This window comes from Stegostoma tigrinum, chromosome 17 (assembly GCF_030684315.1).
Source record: "Stegostoma tigrinum isolate sSteTig4 chromosome 17, sSteTig4.hap1, whole genome shotgun sequence".
Taxonomy (NCBI): Eukaryota; Metazoa; Chordata; class Chondrichthyes; order Orectolobiformes; family Stegostomatidae; genus Stegostoma; species Stegostoma tigrinum.
In genome coordinates this window covers 29,265,505-29,285,420 of record NC_081370.1, presented here as the reverse complement: position 1 = coordinate 29,285,420, position 19,916 = coordinate 29,265,505, and the positions used below count along the sequence as shown (strand labels likewise).

At 39.1% G+C, this 19,916-nt stretch overlaps 1 protein-coding gene across 11 annotated transcripts in view; it reads right to left on the bottom strand.

Moving 5' to 3' along the window:
• stk33 (serine/threonine kinase 33) overlaps positions 1-19,916 on the bottom strand; it is a 261,638-nt gene that overhangs the window by 17,363 nt on the left and 224,359 nt on the right. For 10 of the 11 annotated variants that reach the window (XM_048545736.2, XM_048545735.2, XM_048545733.2 and 7 more), the window contains one exon: positions 13,327-13,407. The exons of the other annotated variant lie outside the window; for it this stretch is intronic. In XM_048545736.2, coding sequence (XP_048401693.1) covers positions 13,327-13,407 — 81 coding nt within the window. The remainder of the gene's footprint in view (positions 1-13,326; positions 13,408-19,916) is intronic. 11 annotated transcript variants of the gene reach the window in all.

Here is a 19,916-nt window from a genome sequence, read left to right as displayed (position 1 = left end):
GCAGGATTGATTTCTGTAGATGGAGTCACACCGTACTGTTGTCCAGAATAAGGGAAATATCTCTGCAGTTATTGGACATAAAACAGATCTAGAACAGCTTGATAGTAAAATGAGGTCCCAAAATATAATCAAAACCTTCATTTATTTAATAAGTACAAAAATTGCATAGAATAAAAAATATTGACAAATAATGCTACATGTTGTAGAGTTATATTATCCAGCTGACAGAATTTTCTTTCTCCTAATAATGTGCATTAACTGCACACATTAAAAATATGTTAACAGACAGAAAATATACTCATGATATGTCATATATGTAACACCATAGGATTACATACTGTTGTGTAGTATAAAATACTGAAGCAGACAATTGAAACACTGCTTTGATCTTAAGTTAAACTTTAAAAAAAACAACTGCAGCAAATTTTCTTTTCCCAAAAATGACAGAGCTGAAGCGTGTAACAAGTACACAGGGCAAACTGAATTGGAAGAGCAGGCACTAAGCCCATTTCCTTTGGAACACAGTTCAGAACTCTTCCACATTTAACTTGTGTTCTTGTTTCAGTAAACTCCAAATTAAATGTAAAAATATTTCAATGAATGCCTACTTGTCAGGATTAAGGTTGGGCTTCTCATTCTCATGTGTTTCCATTTTGCAATGAAAGGAAGAGAAGCCTCGGGTCAAGGAGCTCTTGAAATTGGTGCTTTCATTGCAGAAGCCTTGTAATACCTCTTGAAGGCAGTGTTCAGTTTGATACTTCTTACATATTGATGAAATTTATCCAAATCAATCTTTTCTAACAAATTTAGAGCTTTTTTAAAAGTACTTAAAGTAAGATGGTTTATAAACTCCTCCAAACACAGTATTGAATGATTATAGTGAAAAACATGGATGGAGGTCAGCAGGCTCTTGCCAATGTATGGGCTCTTAGACAGACACAATGGAATAATTCAACTGCTTTAGCATTCTCAAAGTGTCAAAGTGGAGTGGGTGCATTGGTGGAGTGAGTGTATAAGTGGCAGATGAAGTGTGAGGTGAAAAACTTTGGTACAACAAACATGGAGAAACAATATAAAATAAAGGGTGTTAATCCAAAGTATATGCAGGAGTAGACAGACATGAATGTCTATGTACATAAGTTATTAAAGGGCAGTCAAAAGAATTGGTCAAGTAAGTTACTGAATTGATATCCCAGATCATCATAAAATGATATGTCGCCTCAATACATTCAAGCATTATCACTATTAGAAGATAGGTAAGCACTACATGTCTTTCATATGGTAAGGACAATGGAAGAAAAAAGGATTATGAAGGTAAGGTAGGAGAGGGCCTGAACAATTCCCAAACTGAGCCTTCTCCTGTCTGGTCAGTTAACACTTAGCTGTTAGGGAGGTAAGTCACCATGACTTCCTATTTAGGGACAGAAGAACCAAAATAATTGACAAGGTTACTCACTGAATTTAAAGAAACCTACACAGGTAAACCAGGGTCGAAATACCAATCGTACATGATGTGTAAGTGGGAGACTCCTCTTCTATTAAACAGCATCCTCGTCAGCTGGGTACAAAGAAACAGACCCAGATGTAATCAAGACTCCAACATTTGTTGGAAACCACCTAACTGAATTTAGTAAAATTATTTTGCCATTAGTGTTAGTACCCATGCCTGATCGTTGAACCATGTTCTGCATAGACTATGGAACAATCAATGGAATAGCAAAGGCAGACCCTTATGCAATTCTTCATTTGGAAAACTGTACTGAGAAGATGTGTATGCCAGATATCTTAAAGTAGATGTCTTAAAGGGACACAGGCAAGTTAATTTAACACCCAGGGCTGAAGAGATATTGGGTTTTGGCACAACAGATAGCCTTTTCAAATGCTGATTTATACAAATCAAGCTAAAAGTGCTCCAGTAAATTTCCAGAGACTAATGAGCCAAGTGGTAGCCGGAGTTACTAATTTTTTAGCTTACTTTGCTGCTAAATATTGTCTAAAGTGAAATTTAAAGGCATGAGTAACCTCACTCAGGTGAATTAGAGGGCAAAGATAAGTGCAGCAAGAACAGCAAAAGTGCAATCATTAATAAAGTTCCTGTCCTTCCTTACCACTAATGGAAAATAATGAGTATTTTGAGGATGTGTGGTTTTAATTGCATGTCTTTGCCACATTTCAGCAATGTAACTATTCCACTGACAACTTGCTCCTAATGAAAAACAAGGGAGTAATACAGGGTAGTGCCAAAAATCTTTTGAGAAATTGAAAGTCATTTTGATTAATGAACCAAAGCTAGGTTACATGAAAAAAGTGAATGAGTACATGAATGTATGATAACCCACGTCACCCACATTTTACAATAAAATACTTTTATAGGTGGTATTTTATTTTTCCAAGGATTAAAAGTGTTTCAAAAGCTCTTTATACTCAATACTGCTTGAAGGACTGAAGGTTACAAAGATTTAGGAAAAGGAATTTATTTCAAGTCTTGTGAATGAATCTGAAGGAATTTCTTTAAAAAGAGACAATCAAAAGTTCACTAAGGATATTGGAGATCTTTGAATCATGTTTTCAATACTTTAACTTATAAAAGCAGTAATTCTAACACCTCAATTGCTGGTTGAAATATTCAGCATTTAGCAAGCTTACCAGTCCATTGTTTCACAGTTAGTTATCATGCTCTAAGCAGAATTAATATTTAGGGTCCAATGACCATGATTCAGAACAACAAGGTTTTTAATAAGGGTCACTGGATCTGAAAAGTTAACTCTGTTTTCTCTCCACAGATGCTACCTGCTGAGATTTTCTAGCAATTTCTGTTTTTGTTTCAGATTTCCAACATCTACAGTTATAGAGTCATATAACACGGAAACAGACTCTTTGGTCCAATAACGACCATGTTCCCAAACCAAACTAGTCCCACTTGTCTGCATTTGGCACAACTCCCTCAAACCTTTCCTATTCATGCACTTAACCAAATGCCTACTAACTGTTATAACCGTATCTGCACCTACCACCTCCTGTAGCAGTTCATTCCATATATGAACTGCCTATTGTGCAAAATAGTTACCCTCATATCCTTTTTAAATCTTCTTTTCTCACCTTAAAATTATGGCCCTAGTTTTGTACTCCCCCATCCTAGGAAAAAAAAACTTACTATTCACTTTATTACGCCCTTCATGATTTTATAAACTTCTATAAGGTCACCCTTCAAGCTCCTATGCTCCAGTGAAAGAAGTCCCAGTCTATCCAGTCTATTTTTATAACTCAAAACTTCCATACAAAGCAACATCCTGGCGAAGCTTCGCTGAACCCTCTCCAATTTAATAATATTATTCCTATAGCAGGGTGACCAGAACTGCACACAGCACTGCAGAAGGGGCCTCACCAACATCCTGTACAATCTCAACATGACATCCCAACTCCGATACCCATAGGTCTGAGCAATGAAGACAAGTGTACTAAACAACTTCTTAACCACCCTGTTTAGATGTGATGCAAGTTTCAAAGAATTATGCACCTGAACTCCTAGCCCTCTCTGTTCTACAAGTTACCCTCTCATCTCTGCCCAAGGCCCTAAACAATCCTTCCAAATCCAGCAGAGATTCAACTGCTCTTCACCTAACCTCGTCTACTGTATCCATTGCTCCTGATGTGGTTTCCTCTATACTGGGGAGTCCAAACACAGACTCAGGGACTAGTTTGCAGGTCACCTGTGCTCTGCATGCACCAAACAACCTGATCTTCTGATTGCTATCCACTTTAGCTAACCCTCTCACTCCCACCCCCACTCCCCTAATTGACACATCCATCTGTGCCTCCTCCACTGTCAGAGTGAGGCCAAACATAAACTGGAGAACAATAGCTGATATTTCACCTTGGGAGCGTGCAGCCCAATGGCCTAAATATTGACTCCACCAGCTTCAAACTCTATCCACCCCTGAGGCCATCTTCCAACTCACCTGTCCGCTACACCTTTTCCACTGACCAACCACAATAACACCCTACCTGCATCCACAATTTCCATCCCAGCTACTGTTCCCTCAGACCCAACGCCTGCCCCTTTACTTCTGGGCTCTCCTCCCCTCCTCAGTCCTGACGAAGGGTTTCAGCCCAAAATGTTGACTTTCCTGCTCTTCAGATGGTGTCTGACCTGCTATGCTTTTCCAGCTCCACATTTATTGACTCTAGCTTCCAGCATCTGCAGCCCTTACTGTCTCCATTACCCTGGACCCTACCATTAACTGTACAGGCCTGCCCTTGTTTGTTTTACCAAAATACAATACCTCACATTCATCCAAATTAAACTCCATCTGCCACTCCATAGATTAAGATCTCTTAGTAACCTTAGATAACCTTCTTCATTGTCAGCTATACCACCAATTTTGGTGTCACCCACAAGCTTACTAACCACGTCTCCTAAATTCTCATCTAAATTGTTCATATAAATGACAAACAAACTACTTTTTTTGAAATAGTGACACTATCTGGTGCATCATTGTGCACTCTGACTGGAAGTCTGACGGCAAATCCTATTTCCTCATCAGAATCTAATTTTTCATCCAGTAACATTTCAGAACTCCCTTCATGTTAATTTCAGCTTCAGCCAATTGAGCTATTTTGGATGGCTTGCTGCACCACAATCAGATCAGTTAAGCTGTGCAGTGGTTATACCACGGGACTTACAGATCAAATAAATTTAATAAAATTTCCATTCCTTACCCTTTCTCAATTTCTACGCTGTATTCTTTCTTTCCAAATGTTTACTTTGTTCTCTCTCACATTGTATATGTTAGTCAGGTGAGGCATTCGGCGTGCTAATGGTCTTTTGTGTGATGGGGAGAGGGAAGAAAATTTCTATCTTCCTCCTTTATTCTTCCAGTGACTATCCAAAGCCTGGATGCCAAACTTTACCTATTTAACAACTAGCAGAAACAATCCTTCAACATGAGTAACAGAAAAAAATCCTGGTGTAAATCCATTTAAGTTTCAACGTAAATGATCACCTTTGTCGCAGGAGATCTCTTTAGGAGCGCCTCAGCATTATGTCCAAGGCCCAACCATTTTTGCGTCAACAATGACCTGCTCTCCAATGTTAGGTCAGAAGTGGGAATATTCACGGATAACTGCAAAGTGTTCAGTTTAATTTGTTACTTCTCAGAAACTAAATCAGTCCATGTCCAAGACACAGACATCAGCCCAGCTTGAATTTTAAGTAGTAACTAACATTCCTGTCACACAAATGTCAGATATGATGAAAAACTGTTGCACAGGCAACATTAAAGACAGCACAGTGGCTCAGTGATTAGCACTGCTGCTTCACCGAGCCAGGGACCCAGGTTCAATTCCACCCTGGGGTGACTGTCTGCATGGAGTTTGCACATTCTCCCTGCGCTCCGGTTTCCTCCCACAGTCCAAAGATGTGCAGGCTAGGTGTACTGCCATACTACATTGCCTGCAGTGTTCAGGGATTTGTAGTTTAGGTGAATGATGGCGGGGTGGATCTGGGTGGGATGCTTTGAGGTTCAGTGTGGACTTGTTAGGAGGGGCCTGTTTCCACACTGTCGGGATTCTATTATTAAATAATCTGATATCATATTAATTGTAACAATATTTGGGAAAATTGGTAGTGGTTCCTATAACAGTATTTTTAGGCCTATACAGAATATTCACGGTGTCTGCTGAGGTTAGAAAAATAGTGACTTTACGGGAATTGATCTTAGTATGGGCTATAGATTATGAGGTTAAAGAAGAGAGGACAAGATCATACAAGACGGGGAGCAAGCAATCACCTAGCAATAATATTGTTGGACTTTTAATCCAGAGACTCAGGCAATGATCTGGGGACCTGGGTTCTAACCATAACATTACAGATAATGGAATTTAAATGCAAGAAAAATCCAGAATTAAGAATCCAATGATGACCACTGCCAAATTTCCAAAGCCACCTCAAGAAGAAGGGGCATTGTTGTGCCTTCTTGACTGTTGCATGTACGTGGGAAATCCAGGACAGGCTGTCAGTTATTGTCATTCCTAGGAACTTGATGTTCTTTACTCTCTCAACTTCAGCTCCATTGATGTAGAGGGGGGTGTGTTCTCTTTCTTTCTTAAGTTCTTTAGTATATATGGTTCAACTAATATCTTTTAGGGAAAGGAACTACTTTTCCTTGCCTGGTCTGGCTGACATCCAATTCCAAACCCAAAGGAATGTGCTTAACTCTTAACTTAATTAGGTAATAAATGCTGACCTAGCTAGTGATGCCCACATACTTTGAATTAATATTTAAACAAAAGTCCTGTCCAATCAGCATATCACAGTTAAAATTTATTATTTATATTGCACATCTTTCTCTGTGATGATTTAATTTCACAGGGGCTTGTACTGGGTAGAATGCTGTTTCTCCGTTGGCCTTCTCTGGATGGTTCTATTGATTTTCAGAGACACAGACTGATTGGTTCACAAATAAAATCACATTAATTAAAAGTCAGAGCTTGCAACAACTGAAGATAAACTAGATTTCTTCACATTTTAAGTGACCTTTTCCTTCAGAGAACAGGGAGAGCTCCAAAGCTGGTGGTATTCCAAAGTTTTGTTTCTGTTTCTCTGTATCTTGTTTACAGCCCTAAGCAATACTTTAGAACCAACCGATTGCTCAACTGTGGGCAAGCAAAAGGCTAATTTGTTATTGGTAATTGGTCGCAAGACCACAAACCAATCTGCTATTTGTTGCCAACCAAACCTTCATTTGGAAACACTGCCATAATGCACAGTTGTCAATCAACAAGCATCAAGTTAATTGTTTCTAAACCATATAGCATTCCTTGTGAATGCTGGGTTAAAAACAGTTAATTTCTGTTTTCAGACCAGAATTTTAATAAAAACACAAAAAGGCATAGCCTTTTTCAGTAGGGTTAAGCATGTTTCAAGTGAAGCCAAGGATGTGTACTGTTGCCAAAATTATTCAATCTGTACATGGACCAAGTATTCAGAGAATTAGATGTAGTTCCAGGAGTAAAAGGCGAAGACAAGAGCATAACTAACTTGTGGCACACTGACAACGCTGCACTGGTGGCAGAATCTGAAGCGGTCCTACAAAATATCGTAGATCAAGTAATATTCATAGATTTACAATCCAGATTGCAAATGATCACCAAAAGATAATGGTAGCTCGCAGATGTACATTGGAAGAGACTGAAGCAGATGATGTCACACTGGAACAATTAGATACATTTGTCAATTTAAGACAAACAATAACAGAAGATGATATCATGCGAAAGTTAAAAGAAAACCAGACATGGACAGAACTAATTATGCAAAAAATTATGGCTGTATTAACAATAAAATAACTCAAAAGCATAACAAGGAAAATTGTCATATGATGCTACATACTACCCAATTTGTATTTGCCTTAAGCATTTGATCAATAAGTAAAGGTCTTTGGATTAGAACAGAGACCTTTACTAACATGGATGCTAAAATGTTGGCTGAAAGCTCCATTTATAGACGATAAGATAAATGAACAGGTACATGAAATTGCTAGAAAAAAACTCTAAGAAAATCTCTAAGACACCCAGAACAGAAAACACCTGCATTTTGATCATTTGATCCCAGTGAAAAACTATGGAGATCTGTTCTAGATAAGGGCAGCAGAAACAGAGTCAACCAAAGTGCAGTTGATCATAGATGTCAGAGAATGGTTGTAGATGAATGTGTGAGGATGGTGCAAGACAGACAAGTGTGGCATATCATGAAGATCTGGCAGATAGTCACAATAGCAACAGAGATATATCAAGACAAAGAAGGGTTAATCATTTCCTATTCTAAGGCATTGGGAACTCACGGATGTTTACAGCACAGGAGAACTACAATTTGGCCCAATTTGCACATGCCAGTCAATAAAGATCTGGTGACTCCAATCATACTTCCAGCTCTTTGCCCAAAGCTATGGAGGCTATCACAATGCAATTGAATATTAAATACTGTTCAATTGTTTTGAGAGTTTCTGACTCAGCCACCTTTCACGTGTAAAATCCACAGAAATCAAAAGGACAGTGGCAGCATGGATATAGAACTGATAAAGTGATAGAAAGTAGAGAACATAGGCAAACAATTGTTTATCAGACTGGTACCAGGTCCACAATGATGTTTGCCACGGCTGGTATTACATGACCATAACACTCTTTTTAATGTCCTTTAATGACCTGCACATGCATTAGGGACATCATTTCAAATCTGCAGCTGACAAACCGCTTGGAAATTCAGCTACCAATGAGGATGATAACAGAAGACTTCAGAAAGTCTGAGAATGAGCTTCTTAAAAAAAGAGCAACAGAGCAAGATGAAGATTTACTACAGCAACTGCACAATAGTACAATAAACATCAGAATCCAACAACCCCAGAGGTCTTCTTACCTGCAGTTAACGAAGAATGGGCACCTGCAAGTGATTACTACTGAAAGACACTGTCACATGATAATGCCAAATGCTACAAGTAAAACTGCAGCCTAACTTCACTCAAAACTACTGCAAGTGGATGCTAAAGTCACAACCATCTTTAAACTTCATAATTTTGGGTCATTTCAGACTATTTTTGGAACATTTATACAAATTACTTTCACACAGCAGCAGGAAATCATACAAGTGTTTTCTTTCATGGGAGTAAGATCATGCTTTTATCTGCAGATAGTGAATATTACTTACATCCTTTAATTTCATTCCTAGATGACTTAGATATCAAGGCTTTTCTTTACAGCTATGGCTGATCACTACTTTTTTTTAGGACTTGACTTTTTCTTTCTACTGATTTTTCACTTACCTCTTCAAACCTTCAAAATCAGAAATCCTTTTCTTTATTTGAAATTGTTTGGCTTCCATTTCCTATTATTTCATTTATCACTGTCTATTCTAGAAACACCAATTGCACATTTTGCAATGTCTTAATTTGTTTTAAGTCTATTCCATATACTCATTCCTTATTAGCTCATTTTTATTCAAATTTTTCATAAACATGCTCATTATTAGGCTACATTTTGCATTTATGGCAGCAGAATGCAGCATGGAATATTTTCAATTGAAGTTAATTTTTTTTACCTGGCATTTTCAAGTAAAAGTGAATCCCACAGTGCTTATGCAAAATACTGGTGAGGGGCACATTTGTATTCAGCATTTTCAACATTCTTCATTTGCAGTTATAGTCTTCATATACTCTTGAAAGTCATGAGTATAGTAAAAGAAAGAAAATGGTTAAACTAAGTGTGGGTCTGTAGAGGATTCAACTGGGAACTGACAATGAGGAACAGGGAAATGACCCACAGTTTAAACCAACATTTTGCATCAGTCTTTACAGTGGCAGACACCATAAACATCCGAAAGGTAGCAGATAAGCAAGGTGTCAATAGAAGGCACAGTTCTGGTACAGTCTCTACCATGATAGACAAAGTATTTGAGAAATTAACAGGGCCAGAGTCAATAAGGATTCATCCAAGGACTTTAAAGGAGGTGCCTAGAGATAACGGATGCCAGTGTACTCTCTCAGCTGTGCGGCTGCTCTGACGTTCTGTTTGTCTTGATCAGCATGTCAACATTGATTTTCGGTATTGGAAGTGCACCAAAAATGAAATTGAAGCAAGTATCAGTGAAGTCATTGCTTGAAACATTCTCAGAATCCAAGCAGGATTACAATGGATTGGAAAACCACTAATATGATGCCATTGTTCAAAAAGCGGGAGATAGAAAGCACGAAACTAAAGGCTAGAAAACCTAACATCTGTCAGTGGGAAAATGCTAGAGGAAGAAATAACAAGGCAGCTAGGAAACCTTAACACAATCTAACAGAGTTAACATATTTTGGTGAAAAGGAGACCATGTTTGACAAATTTGCTTGAGTCCTCTAGGATATAACAAGCAGAGTTGATCAAGGGGAACTGGTTGATGTAGTGTATTTGATTTTCCTGAAGATATTCAGTAAAGCAAGACATAAAATGTTATTGCACAAGTGACAAGTTCATGGTATTGGGGGTATTGATATTAGTATGGATTGAAGATATTTAAATCTATTCACTCACTCATAGGACATAGATGTGGCTGGCTGGCAAGCACCTATTGTTTGTCCCCAATTGCCCTTGAGAGAGTAGTGGTGAGCTACCTTCTTTGAACCACTGCAGACCCTGAGCTCTAGGTTGACCCACAAGCTGTTAGTAGCGGGAATTCCAGGATTTTCACCCAGCACCAGTAAAAGCGAGGCAATATATTTCTAACTCAGCAAGGGGAGTGACTTAAAGGGAAACTTGTAGGTAGAGGTGTTCCCATGTATCTGCTGTTCTTGTAATGCTAGGTTGTGGGTCGTGGTCAAGGGTTTGGAAGGTGCTGTCTAAGGGTGGTGAATTTCTGCAGTGCATCTTGTAGATAGTACACACTGCTGCTACTGAGTATCGGTGGTGGAGGCAGTGGATTCCTGTGATTTTAGTGCCAAGCAGTGGCTGTTTTGTCTTGAAGCGTGTCAAGCTTCTTGAGTATTGTTGGGGCTGCACTCATTCAGGCACATGGGGAGTATTCCTTCACACTCCTAACTTGAGTGTTGTGGACAGGTTTTGGGGAGTCAGCTGAGCTCTGTGTTAACACACAGAAGATAGAGCTTCAGAATTAATGCGTCTTTTTCAGGTTGGAAAGATGTAATTAGCAGTGTCACAAGGATCAGTCCTAGGGTTTCAATTATTTACTATTTAGATTGCATTGTATTCCAAACAAAAACAAAAATAAAGTGGATGTCATTTTGTGAAAAAGACATACAAAATATGCCAGGGGATATAGATAGGTTGTAGGATTGAGTAAAAACTTGGCAGATGGAATTTAATATTGGAAAGTGTGCTGTCATGCAATTTCATAGAAACAATCAAGAATGAGACTATTATTTAAATGGAAAAGACATCAAAAAGTGCACTGCATAGGGATATGAGTGTTCTTATTCATTAAATGCAGAAAGACACCATCTAGGTGCAGCAATTTTGGCATTATTGCTGGTGAGTGGGGAATGGTGGAGGTGGTAAGGAGAACTCTTGTTATAACTGCACGGGGTGCTGGTGAGGCTGCATTTGGAGTGCTATGTATAGTTTTGGTCCCTATGTTTAAAAAAGGATACCTTGGCATTGGAAATTGTGCAAAAGACATTCACTCGGCTGATTACTGGGATGAAGGAGTTGACTTATTAAGAGTGACTAAACAGATCATGTCTTTATCCATTAGAATTAAGAAATATTAGGAGTGATCTTATTGAAACATACAAGATTCTGAGATGGTTTGCAGTTTTGGTCTCCAAATTTGAAGAAGGACATTCTTGCTATTGAGGGAGTGCAGTGTAGGTTCACGAGGTCAATTCCCAGAATGGCGGAACTATCATATGTTGAAAGATTGGAGCGACTGAGCTTGTATACACGAGTTTAGAAGGATTAGAGGGGATCTGATCGAGATGTATAAGATTATTAAGGGATTGGACACTCTGGAGGCAGGAAGCATGTTTCTGCTGATGGGTGAGTCCAGAACCAGAGGACACAGTTTAAAAATAAGGAGTAGGCTATTTAGAACAGAGTTGAGGATAAACTTCTTCACCCAGAGTGGTGGGTATATGAAATGCTCTGCCCCAGAAGGCAGTGGAGGCCAACTCTCTGGACACTTCCAAGAAAGAGATGGATAGAGCTGTTAAAGATAGTGGAATCAAGGGTTCTGGGGATAGGGCAGGAACAGGATACTGATTGTGGATGATCAGCCATGATCATAATGAATGGTGGTGCTAGCTCAAAGGGCTGAAAGGCCTACTCCAGCACCTATTGTCTATTGTCCATTGAAAGATGTTGAGATGATGTTTCCACTAGTGAGGGAATCTTGAACTAAGGGGCATAGTTACAAAATAAAAGGTTACCCATTTAAAACTGAATTTTTTTCAGGGACTTCCCCCAGAACGTGGTGAATGTCTGAATTTATATACCCCAAAGAGTTGTGGAGGCTAGATCACTGAAAATAGTCAAGAGAGATAGGTGGTCTTTGGCAGTTGATGGCTATGCTGAAGTGGCACGAAAAGGAGTTGAGGCCTGAGGCAAATCAGCCATGGTCTAATTGAATGGGAAGACAGACTTAAAGGGACAAATGGCCTATTCATACTCTTATTTTTTATATACTTATGACGTCATGTGAAAACACTGAATACAGACTAGGAATTTCTGGAGAACAAATCTAGTTCATTGAGAACACATTCTAAATCCCAGGTTCAAAATTAGTATCTGATAGTAATCAAAAGGATGCCCTTACTTATTCAAGGGCTTCATCCACAACATGAATACCTTGCATTCGCATGGCATATTTTACAAACCAGAAATGTTTCAAACACCCTTCAACCCAATTAAGTGATTTTGAAGCAGAATAAAAATTTCAAAGCTCTTTGTAGAATTATACCATGAATTTGTTAACTCGCTAGAGGGAGACACGAGCATTCAGCTTAATGCCTTTTCAAAAGAGCAATTCCAACAGCACCCTTAGCATTACACTGAAGTATTAGTCTCGATCACGTGGTCAAAACCACAGAATTATCTTTGAACCCACAATCTTCTGATTCAATAATGAAAGTGAACCGAGGCTGATATTTGTAAATCCCTTTCAAACTAGATCCTGTTGATTTGCATTATTGGTATTGAACTTATCTGTTTGGTGAAGTTGTTTTACGAGGTCAACTGATGTTTTCCAGTAATTAAATATAACATGTACCACCCAAGTTTTACTGGTTCTTCTACCTTCTTTTGAAACTGACTACAACACAATGCACATTATTAAAATGCCATTGTCAAGGATGACGTTCTGAATCTGGGAAGTAGCCAAAATATTCATTATGCCAGGACAACATAAAATGGCTGGCACAGTGGAAACATATTTAGTTGCATTATGTTAATGGTTAGCAATCACTACCGGTAAAATATAACACTAATTTATAAATATGAAGTTTCAGGTACCTTAGGTACTCTTAATCTTGATTATTCTTTGAACAAATTAACAAGATAAATATTAGCTTTTGCTAATCCATATTCTACAAATCCAACTGCACTTAATGTAGTAATTTTGTTTATGTCTAAAGTTCTTAAAGTTACTGATAATACAAATTTGCAACAGAAGACCCACTGTTTTCATTATTATATGCACAAACCGAGATTGTAAATAAACATTTGCTGTGATTAAACATTAGTTTCATTGGACTAAATAGTTTGCTTCTGATCATTTACCAGTTTATCTTGAATTAATTCTTTCATTACAAATCTGATTTTTTTTTACTATCTGTTGGCACTCACATTGCTGCTGAATTTGTTGGTTTTCCTCACAGGAAATGATCCATCAACAGAAAAACTTGTAATGGTATTCTTCTTCGTGCTCTGAAAATTACATATTTTATAAAGAACTCATTAGCAATTTCAATTATTCATACACCAATGTTTTTTGCTCCTGAACAGGGTTCAGATAAGTCATTGAAATAAGATTCGCCTCCCAACAAAGTGCCAGAATTACAACAAGCCGATCTAAAAGAAAATATGAAAGAAGATTCAATGGCTAAAATATTGCCAAGGCTAACAATTAGAACAGGTTAACCATCTCCAAAAAGATAAAATTGCACATACCTATTTGTAAATGTTTTCCACTAGAACAAAACCAATCTCCCCAATCCTGTAAACACTTTTCAATTGTAACAATACACTCCTGCTTCAGCATCACAAACAAATCCTAAATAAATACATATAAATATGAAAAACAGATAAGCTGAACAAATAGCATATTTGATTAGAACCTGTTATGAGTTGCAAAGTACTCACGTGGAATTCCTTGTAATTCATTTATATAAGAGAACATGCATTTATCAGTCTCATTTGATTAATTTTATGGCATTCTATCCCGCCCTCACACATAGGGAAAAGCTATTGAGATCACTTGTCTACTCAACCAATTTTAGTATGGGATAGTTTACATTAAAGATTGTTGGATTCAAAGTTGTTGTGCATTGATTCTCAAGTAGCACCACCCAGACAAAAAAAAAAATCACTTGGGTTTTTAATGTTAACTCACACCACAGTGGTAATCACTTGGCACCCTCTCCAAAGCATCCACATCTTTTGGGTAACGTGGTGACCAGAACTGCACGCAGTAATCCAAATGTGGTCGAACCAAAGTCTTCTACAACTGTAACATGACCTGCCAACTCTTGTACTCAATACCCTGTCCAATGAACGAAAGCATGCCATATGCCTTCTTGATCACTCTATCGACCTGTGTTACCACCTTCAGGGTACAATGGACCTGAACACCCAGATATCTCTGCGCATCAATTTTCTCCAGGGCTTTTCCATTTACCATATAGTTCGCTCTTGAATTGGATCTTCCAAAATGCATCACCTCACATTTTCCTGGATTGAACTCCATCTGCCATTTATCTGCCCAACTCTCCAATCTATCTATATTCTGCAGCATTCTCCGACAGTCCCCTTCACGATCTGCTACACCATCAATCTTAGTGTGATTTGCAAACTTGCTGATCAGACCATTTATACCTTCCTCCAGATCATTTTTGTATGATCACAACAGTGGTCCCAACATGGATCCCTGTGGAACACCACTGGTCACAGTTCTCCATTTTGGAAACTCCCTTCAACTACAACTCTCTGTCTCCTGTTGCCCAGCCAGTTCTCTATCCATCTGGTTAGTACACTTTGGATCCCATGTGACTTCACTTTCTCCATCAGCCTACCATGGATAGAGAATGGTAGTCCATGTATATGACATCTACAGCCCTTCCTTCATCTGTCAACTTTGTCACTTCCTCAAAGAATTCTAACAAGTTGGTAAGACATGACCATCCCAGCACAAACCATGCTACCTATCACTAATAAGCCCATTTTCTTCTACATGTAAATAGATTCTATCCCTCAGTATCTTCTCCAGCGGCTTTCCCACCACTGATGTCAGGCTCACCAGTCAATAATTTCCTGGATTAGCCTTGCTACTCTTCTTAAACAAGGGGACAACATTAGCAATTCTCCAGTCCTCCAGGACGTCAACCGTGCTCAAGGATGCTGCAAAGATATCTGTTAAGGCCCCAGCTATTTCCTCTCTCGCTTCCCTCAGAAACCTGGGACAGATCCCATTCAAACCTGGTGACTTGTCTACCCTAATGTCTTTTAGAATACCCAACACTTCCCCCCTCCGCTCTTTATGCTGACTTGGCCTAGAGTAATCATCCCTGATCTCAACCTCCGTCATGTTCCTCTCCTCAGTGAATACTGACTTATTTGTTATTGTCTTAAATCAGTACAAGAACACAGCTACAGTGCCATAAAGTAAAATAAATTATCTCATCAGTGTAGTGACAGTAAGAGAACTAAAATGCTTTCTACTTATATCAGCATGAATTACAGCTTCATTTATCAAACATTCTACAACATTTCAGTCTTTTTTGCAGAAGGTATAACAGAACATGAGACTACAAGTAGGGAAAATGTGAGCTTGTACAACCTGTCCCCACTTGACCTTTCAACGGATATTCTGGCTTTCAAGGGAGAGAGTACACTGAATATCATGACAAGTGGTAAAATTAGAGAAGTCACACAATCGTTCTTTGTACCAAAGCATCTTTGCCTTTACTTGACAAGCTGTGGATGTTTTTAATGTTAACTCACACCACAGGGTAACAAGTGGCTCTGTTGTGCACTGGTAGTGTCCCTACCTCTGAGCCTGGAGACCCAGGTTCAATTCCTATCCTAGAGGTGTGTAATTGCATGTCTGAACAAGTTGATTAGAAAATATCCAGGGCTACGTAGTACAGTGTTTTTGAAGATACCCTATCACTTGATCAGATAATGAAAAACATCAACTCAGTTAATAGGATCAAGGTTAAATTACAATCAGGTTAGAGGAAGAACTGGGCACAGCAAGAGATAGCACAGGTGACAGTGTGCCAAAGAGCAAGGTTGTAAGAGCATTAACACTGCAAAAGATTCAGGTAAAGATTTTGATGTCTCATGCTACCAAAGAAACATAGGCAGACATTTGAATACCAATATACACACACTTCAGTATTATGAACAAATCCTACGTAAATTCACATAACTATGAGGAAATATAAGAGCTGAAGCACTCTTCAATGCTTCAGTGCAGCTCAGATAGATGAAGGCAAGCCTCTCGCATGCTCCTTCTCTCTTTCTTGTTGCTTCACAGGTCGTGTTAAGAGCTGGTCAACATTATGGCTAAGGAGCATGCAGCATATAACCATAAATAGGAATGAGCACAGAGGAATGTACTGCAAAGCTCCTCTAGAACAATTCAGGCATTTTGTAAGTGCTCTGATTTCTTTCTCAGTGATGGTACTCATAGCAGCACTGATCTTGTTATAACTGTGTTTTGAGGCTGTGCACGGGTTAATTACTGGCATCATAAGATAATAGCTAGACTGTAACTTGGCAGCCTGGCTGGATTAAGTTTAGTGCCGAATTTGCTGAGAATAAAAGTTAAGACTGCCACTAGGAGAGAGGTTGAGGACCTCCATGATGTACCATCTATGGCTCTGAACCAGTTGTAATAGAAAGCGCAAACTTTTTTGACTGATAAAGGTTCCAGGCTGGTGGTAGGGAGTCTCAGAGTGACATGTGCTCAGTCATTGGAGCTTTGCATCATAAATGCAAACTCTAGGATTCCCGAATTTTGTCTTGATTCAACACAACTGAGTTGCCAACCTTCCCTTGTAGGATGTGTAGCAGATGGCCAAAATAAATCTGTGTGCTGTGCAATGTGAGATGTTGCTAATATCACTGGCTGGAGCCTGAAAACAATACAGTACTGGTTTGATGTTCTAATTGTTGCTGCAATAATAACATAGCTGCTCCACTAAATCATCTATAATTAAAGCCAGTCTACTTGTGACAAAAGAGAAACAGTCTAGAAAATACAAAATCTCTCAGTACAAAGTGAAATTTCATGGGTGATAAAACACAGCAAAAATTGCTATATTTCAATCAGCAGATGGAAATACTAAACAGCCAATTAGCCTGCAAGCATACTCTTTAATACTGCATTAGTGAGGAGGCTTTCATGCAAACATTAATTGTGCTGAATGAAGTCAGGGTGTGCTGAATAAGGTATTGGTTTAGTTCAAAATGGTAGAGAATCTGTGAGCAATCATCTGAGGAAAGGGATTGACATAATCATTCTCAGCTATGGGCAGATGCATAGCTTCAGAAATTGCAAGGTAAAGGGTTTATTTGACCAGCAATAGATGTGTACCGAAATATCAGACTTCATCGAGGCAATGCAGCGTCTTAGCTGAGAATAGCGGAGTTCTCCAAAAGGCTCATATTTTTTGGTCTTCTGTACAGAAGATGGGCAGTCTCGTAAAAATGCTTACACAGCAGCAGAGTGAATGCAGAAGCATTGCACTGACATGCACTGAGGACATATAATGTTCTGTAACTTTTGGGAGTAATTACAAATACTGACGCATTGGATTAAATTGTTGTGAAGGAATCCTTCTGACATTGTTAAGCAGGTCTGCGTCTGTCAAATTTTCATTCTGGGGAGGCAGAGCTGAATGGAGTCAGGCCAAGCCCATCAGAGGGAGAGACAAGCAGGTAGATGGCAAGGCCAGCAAGCATACTGAAACAACAGCCAAGTTTCATTCATAATTTGGGGCCTTAAACCCTCGCAAAACCACAACTGTATCAACAAAAATAGGCTGAAAATGCATGTCTGCACTCCATAAATGGCCTACACCTCAGCAAAAAAATGTTTATATAGCAGCAGAGAGGGTAAGCTTTACTTGTAATAACTTGCTGTTTCTTTGAAGATTTTCTTTCACTACGTTTGTGTTAATTGACACAAAGCTTGGTAATATGAATAGCACTGATTTATTGTTCCTCTTAAATTATTATTAAGCTGTCAATGTTTTATAATGAGAATTTTGAATTTCCGATTTTCTTGCCCATCATTCACAGCTAAGGATCCACTCTGTTGGCTCACAGCTTTTCTGAAGTGACATGAACTACTTTTACTGACAAAATGGCTTGGCCACATCACACGTCTGGGGCAATGTGAACAGTCCACTTGCGCAATGGAGCCAGTAAATATGGCAGTGATGCATGTTGGCTTGCTGCCCAGACTTTAGCATGTAACTGCTGGAAACAGGATTGAGAGTGAGAATCTTGGAATTGGGTCCTGCCAGGCATTTTTAAATGCCTTCAGACATTGTCGGCTCAACAAAAACATCAGGCCATAATGTTAGGCTTGTGAAATTGCACTTCTTTTTGTCTTAAGGTAAGGCTGAGTAGAAAGGAAAGGGAGCTGAGGGGAATCAAAAGTCATTGAAGGGGGCTAGTGTAACCTGTAGTCAGATTTGCATCATGCACTGGCAGTAAAGGAGGGTTTTGCTTTCAATTAATGGGTTTTCACAAGCAGATCAGAGTGCGTTCTAGATTATTTCATCCTCCTCGGATGGGAAAGCTAACTTGAAAAGTTCCTGGATCAGGTTATGAGAACTTGATAGGATTCTGCCAAGATCGCAGAGTCCTGTGCTAGGTTCAGCCCCCTCCCTGGGCAGGCAGGGTACTCAGGACATCTCTTTACTCTGGACTACCTCCTTCCTCTTCTCCCTCTGGTGATCTGGTTATTTCAGGTTTTCACCTTCTAAGAACCACACCTCTCAAAATGGGCTGTGCTATGGAGGGCATGGCAGACCACCCAATACCAGAGACCTTTGAAGGAGTGTATGTTGGGTGTCACCTGATCGGACATGGCACTAGAACTGCATCTTCAAAAAACATCAATACCCTGATCAATGGTAGTCAAGCTTCAGTTGTAGCAGTGTGATAGTTCCATTTCAGAGTTACTTAAAGATGAAGCACTCCTTGAATCTAAGAAAGCAGAGTACATGAAGTTTTTCTGTAGTTGCAGGTCAGCTGTATATTCAAGAGATGGAAGCTCTTCTATTGGCAAATCACACCAGCCAGTCAATTGGTCCTTCGCTAGCAACACAGGGGTGATCAAAGATACCTTGAATTGAGAAGAATCCAGCAAAGCAGGTGAATTTCACTGTCTTTTGTGTCCAAGAGGACTTATCTATTTGAATTTGTATGGACTGTCCACTCAGGCAAAAAAGGCATCAGTTACTCCATTAGCGACTCTTGCAGTTATGTCATTCTGTTTAATCCTTGCTCAGAAAATGGCCTTCTTTGCTTTCCTGCCCCTCACCCCTATCCTCTATCATTCTCATGCTCAGGACACGGTTTCCAGTGTTGATGAAATTGATCCTTATTTCCAGTGAACCCAATATCTGAAAATCATGCTCTCATCAACATGTACTGCCTCACTTAAACTCAGCTTAACCTCTGGAACCCTAACTTTTACCTAAATCATTGTAATACAAATTGGACAACAACCCCCTCTACTGCCTGAGCACTAACAAAGCATCCCTCTTGTAATCTTTACACATCCCATAGAAGTATGTCAATGTTTGTGTTCCATCTCAGCTGTGTTTTTATTTTAAGGGGCCGTCTAATTACATTGTGTGGACATGCCGAGTTATCCATTTTGTTGTCACCTCCTTGCAGCTGGCAATGCAATCATTAACATTAACTGGCTTATTCCCAAAAGGTGCCTATAGCATGCCTTCCCTTATCCTGAGTAAAATTGCCAGTGTTGGGAATGGCAATGTAAATAGCTGACTGCTATTTTCAGCACCTGCCAGCTTCTCTATTCCAGCCCGCACCAGGACTTAAAAATACCACTCAAAATTATACAGCTCAGTTTCACTCTAGTTACGTAGTTATTCAGAATTATCTAGGGCATTCAAGAGGATATGTGACTTCATTTCTCTTGGAATTTCACTTTTGATTTGATTTTTAATGAC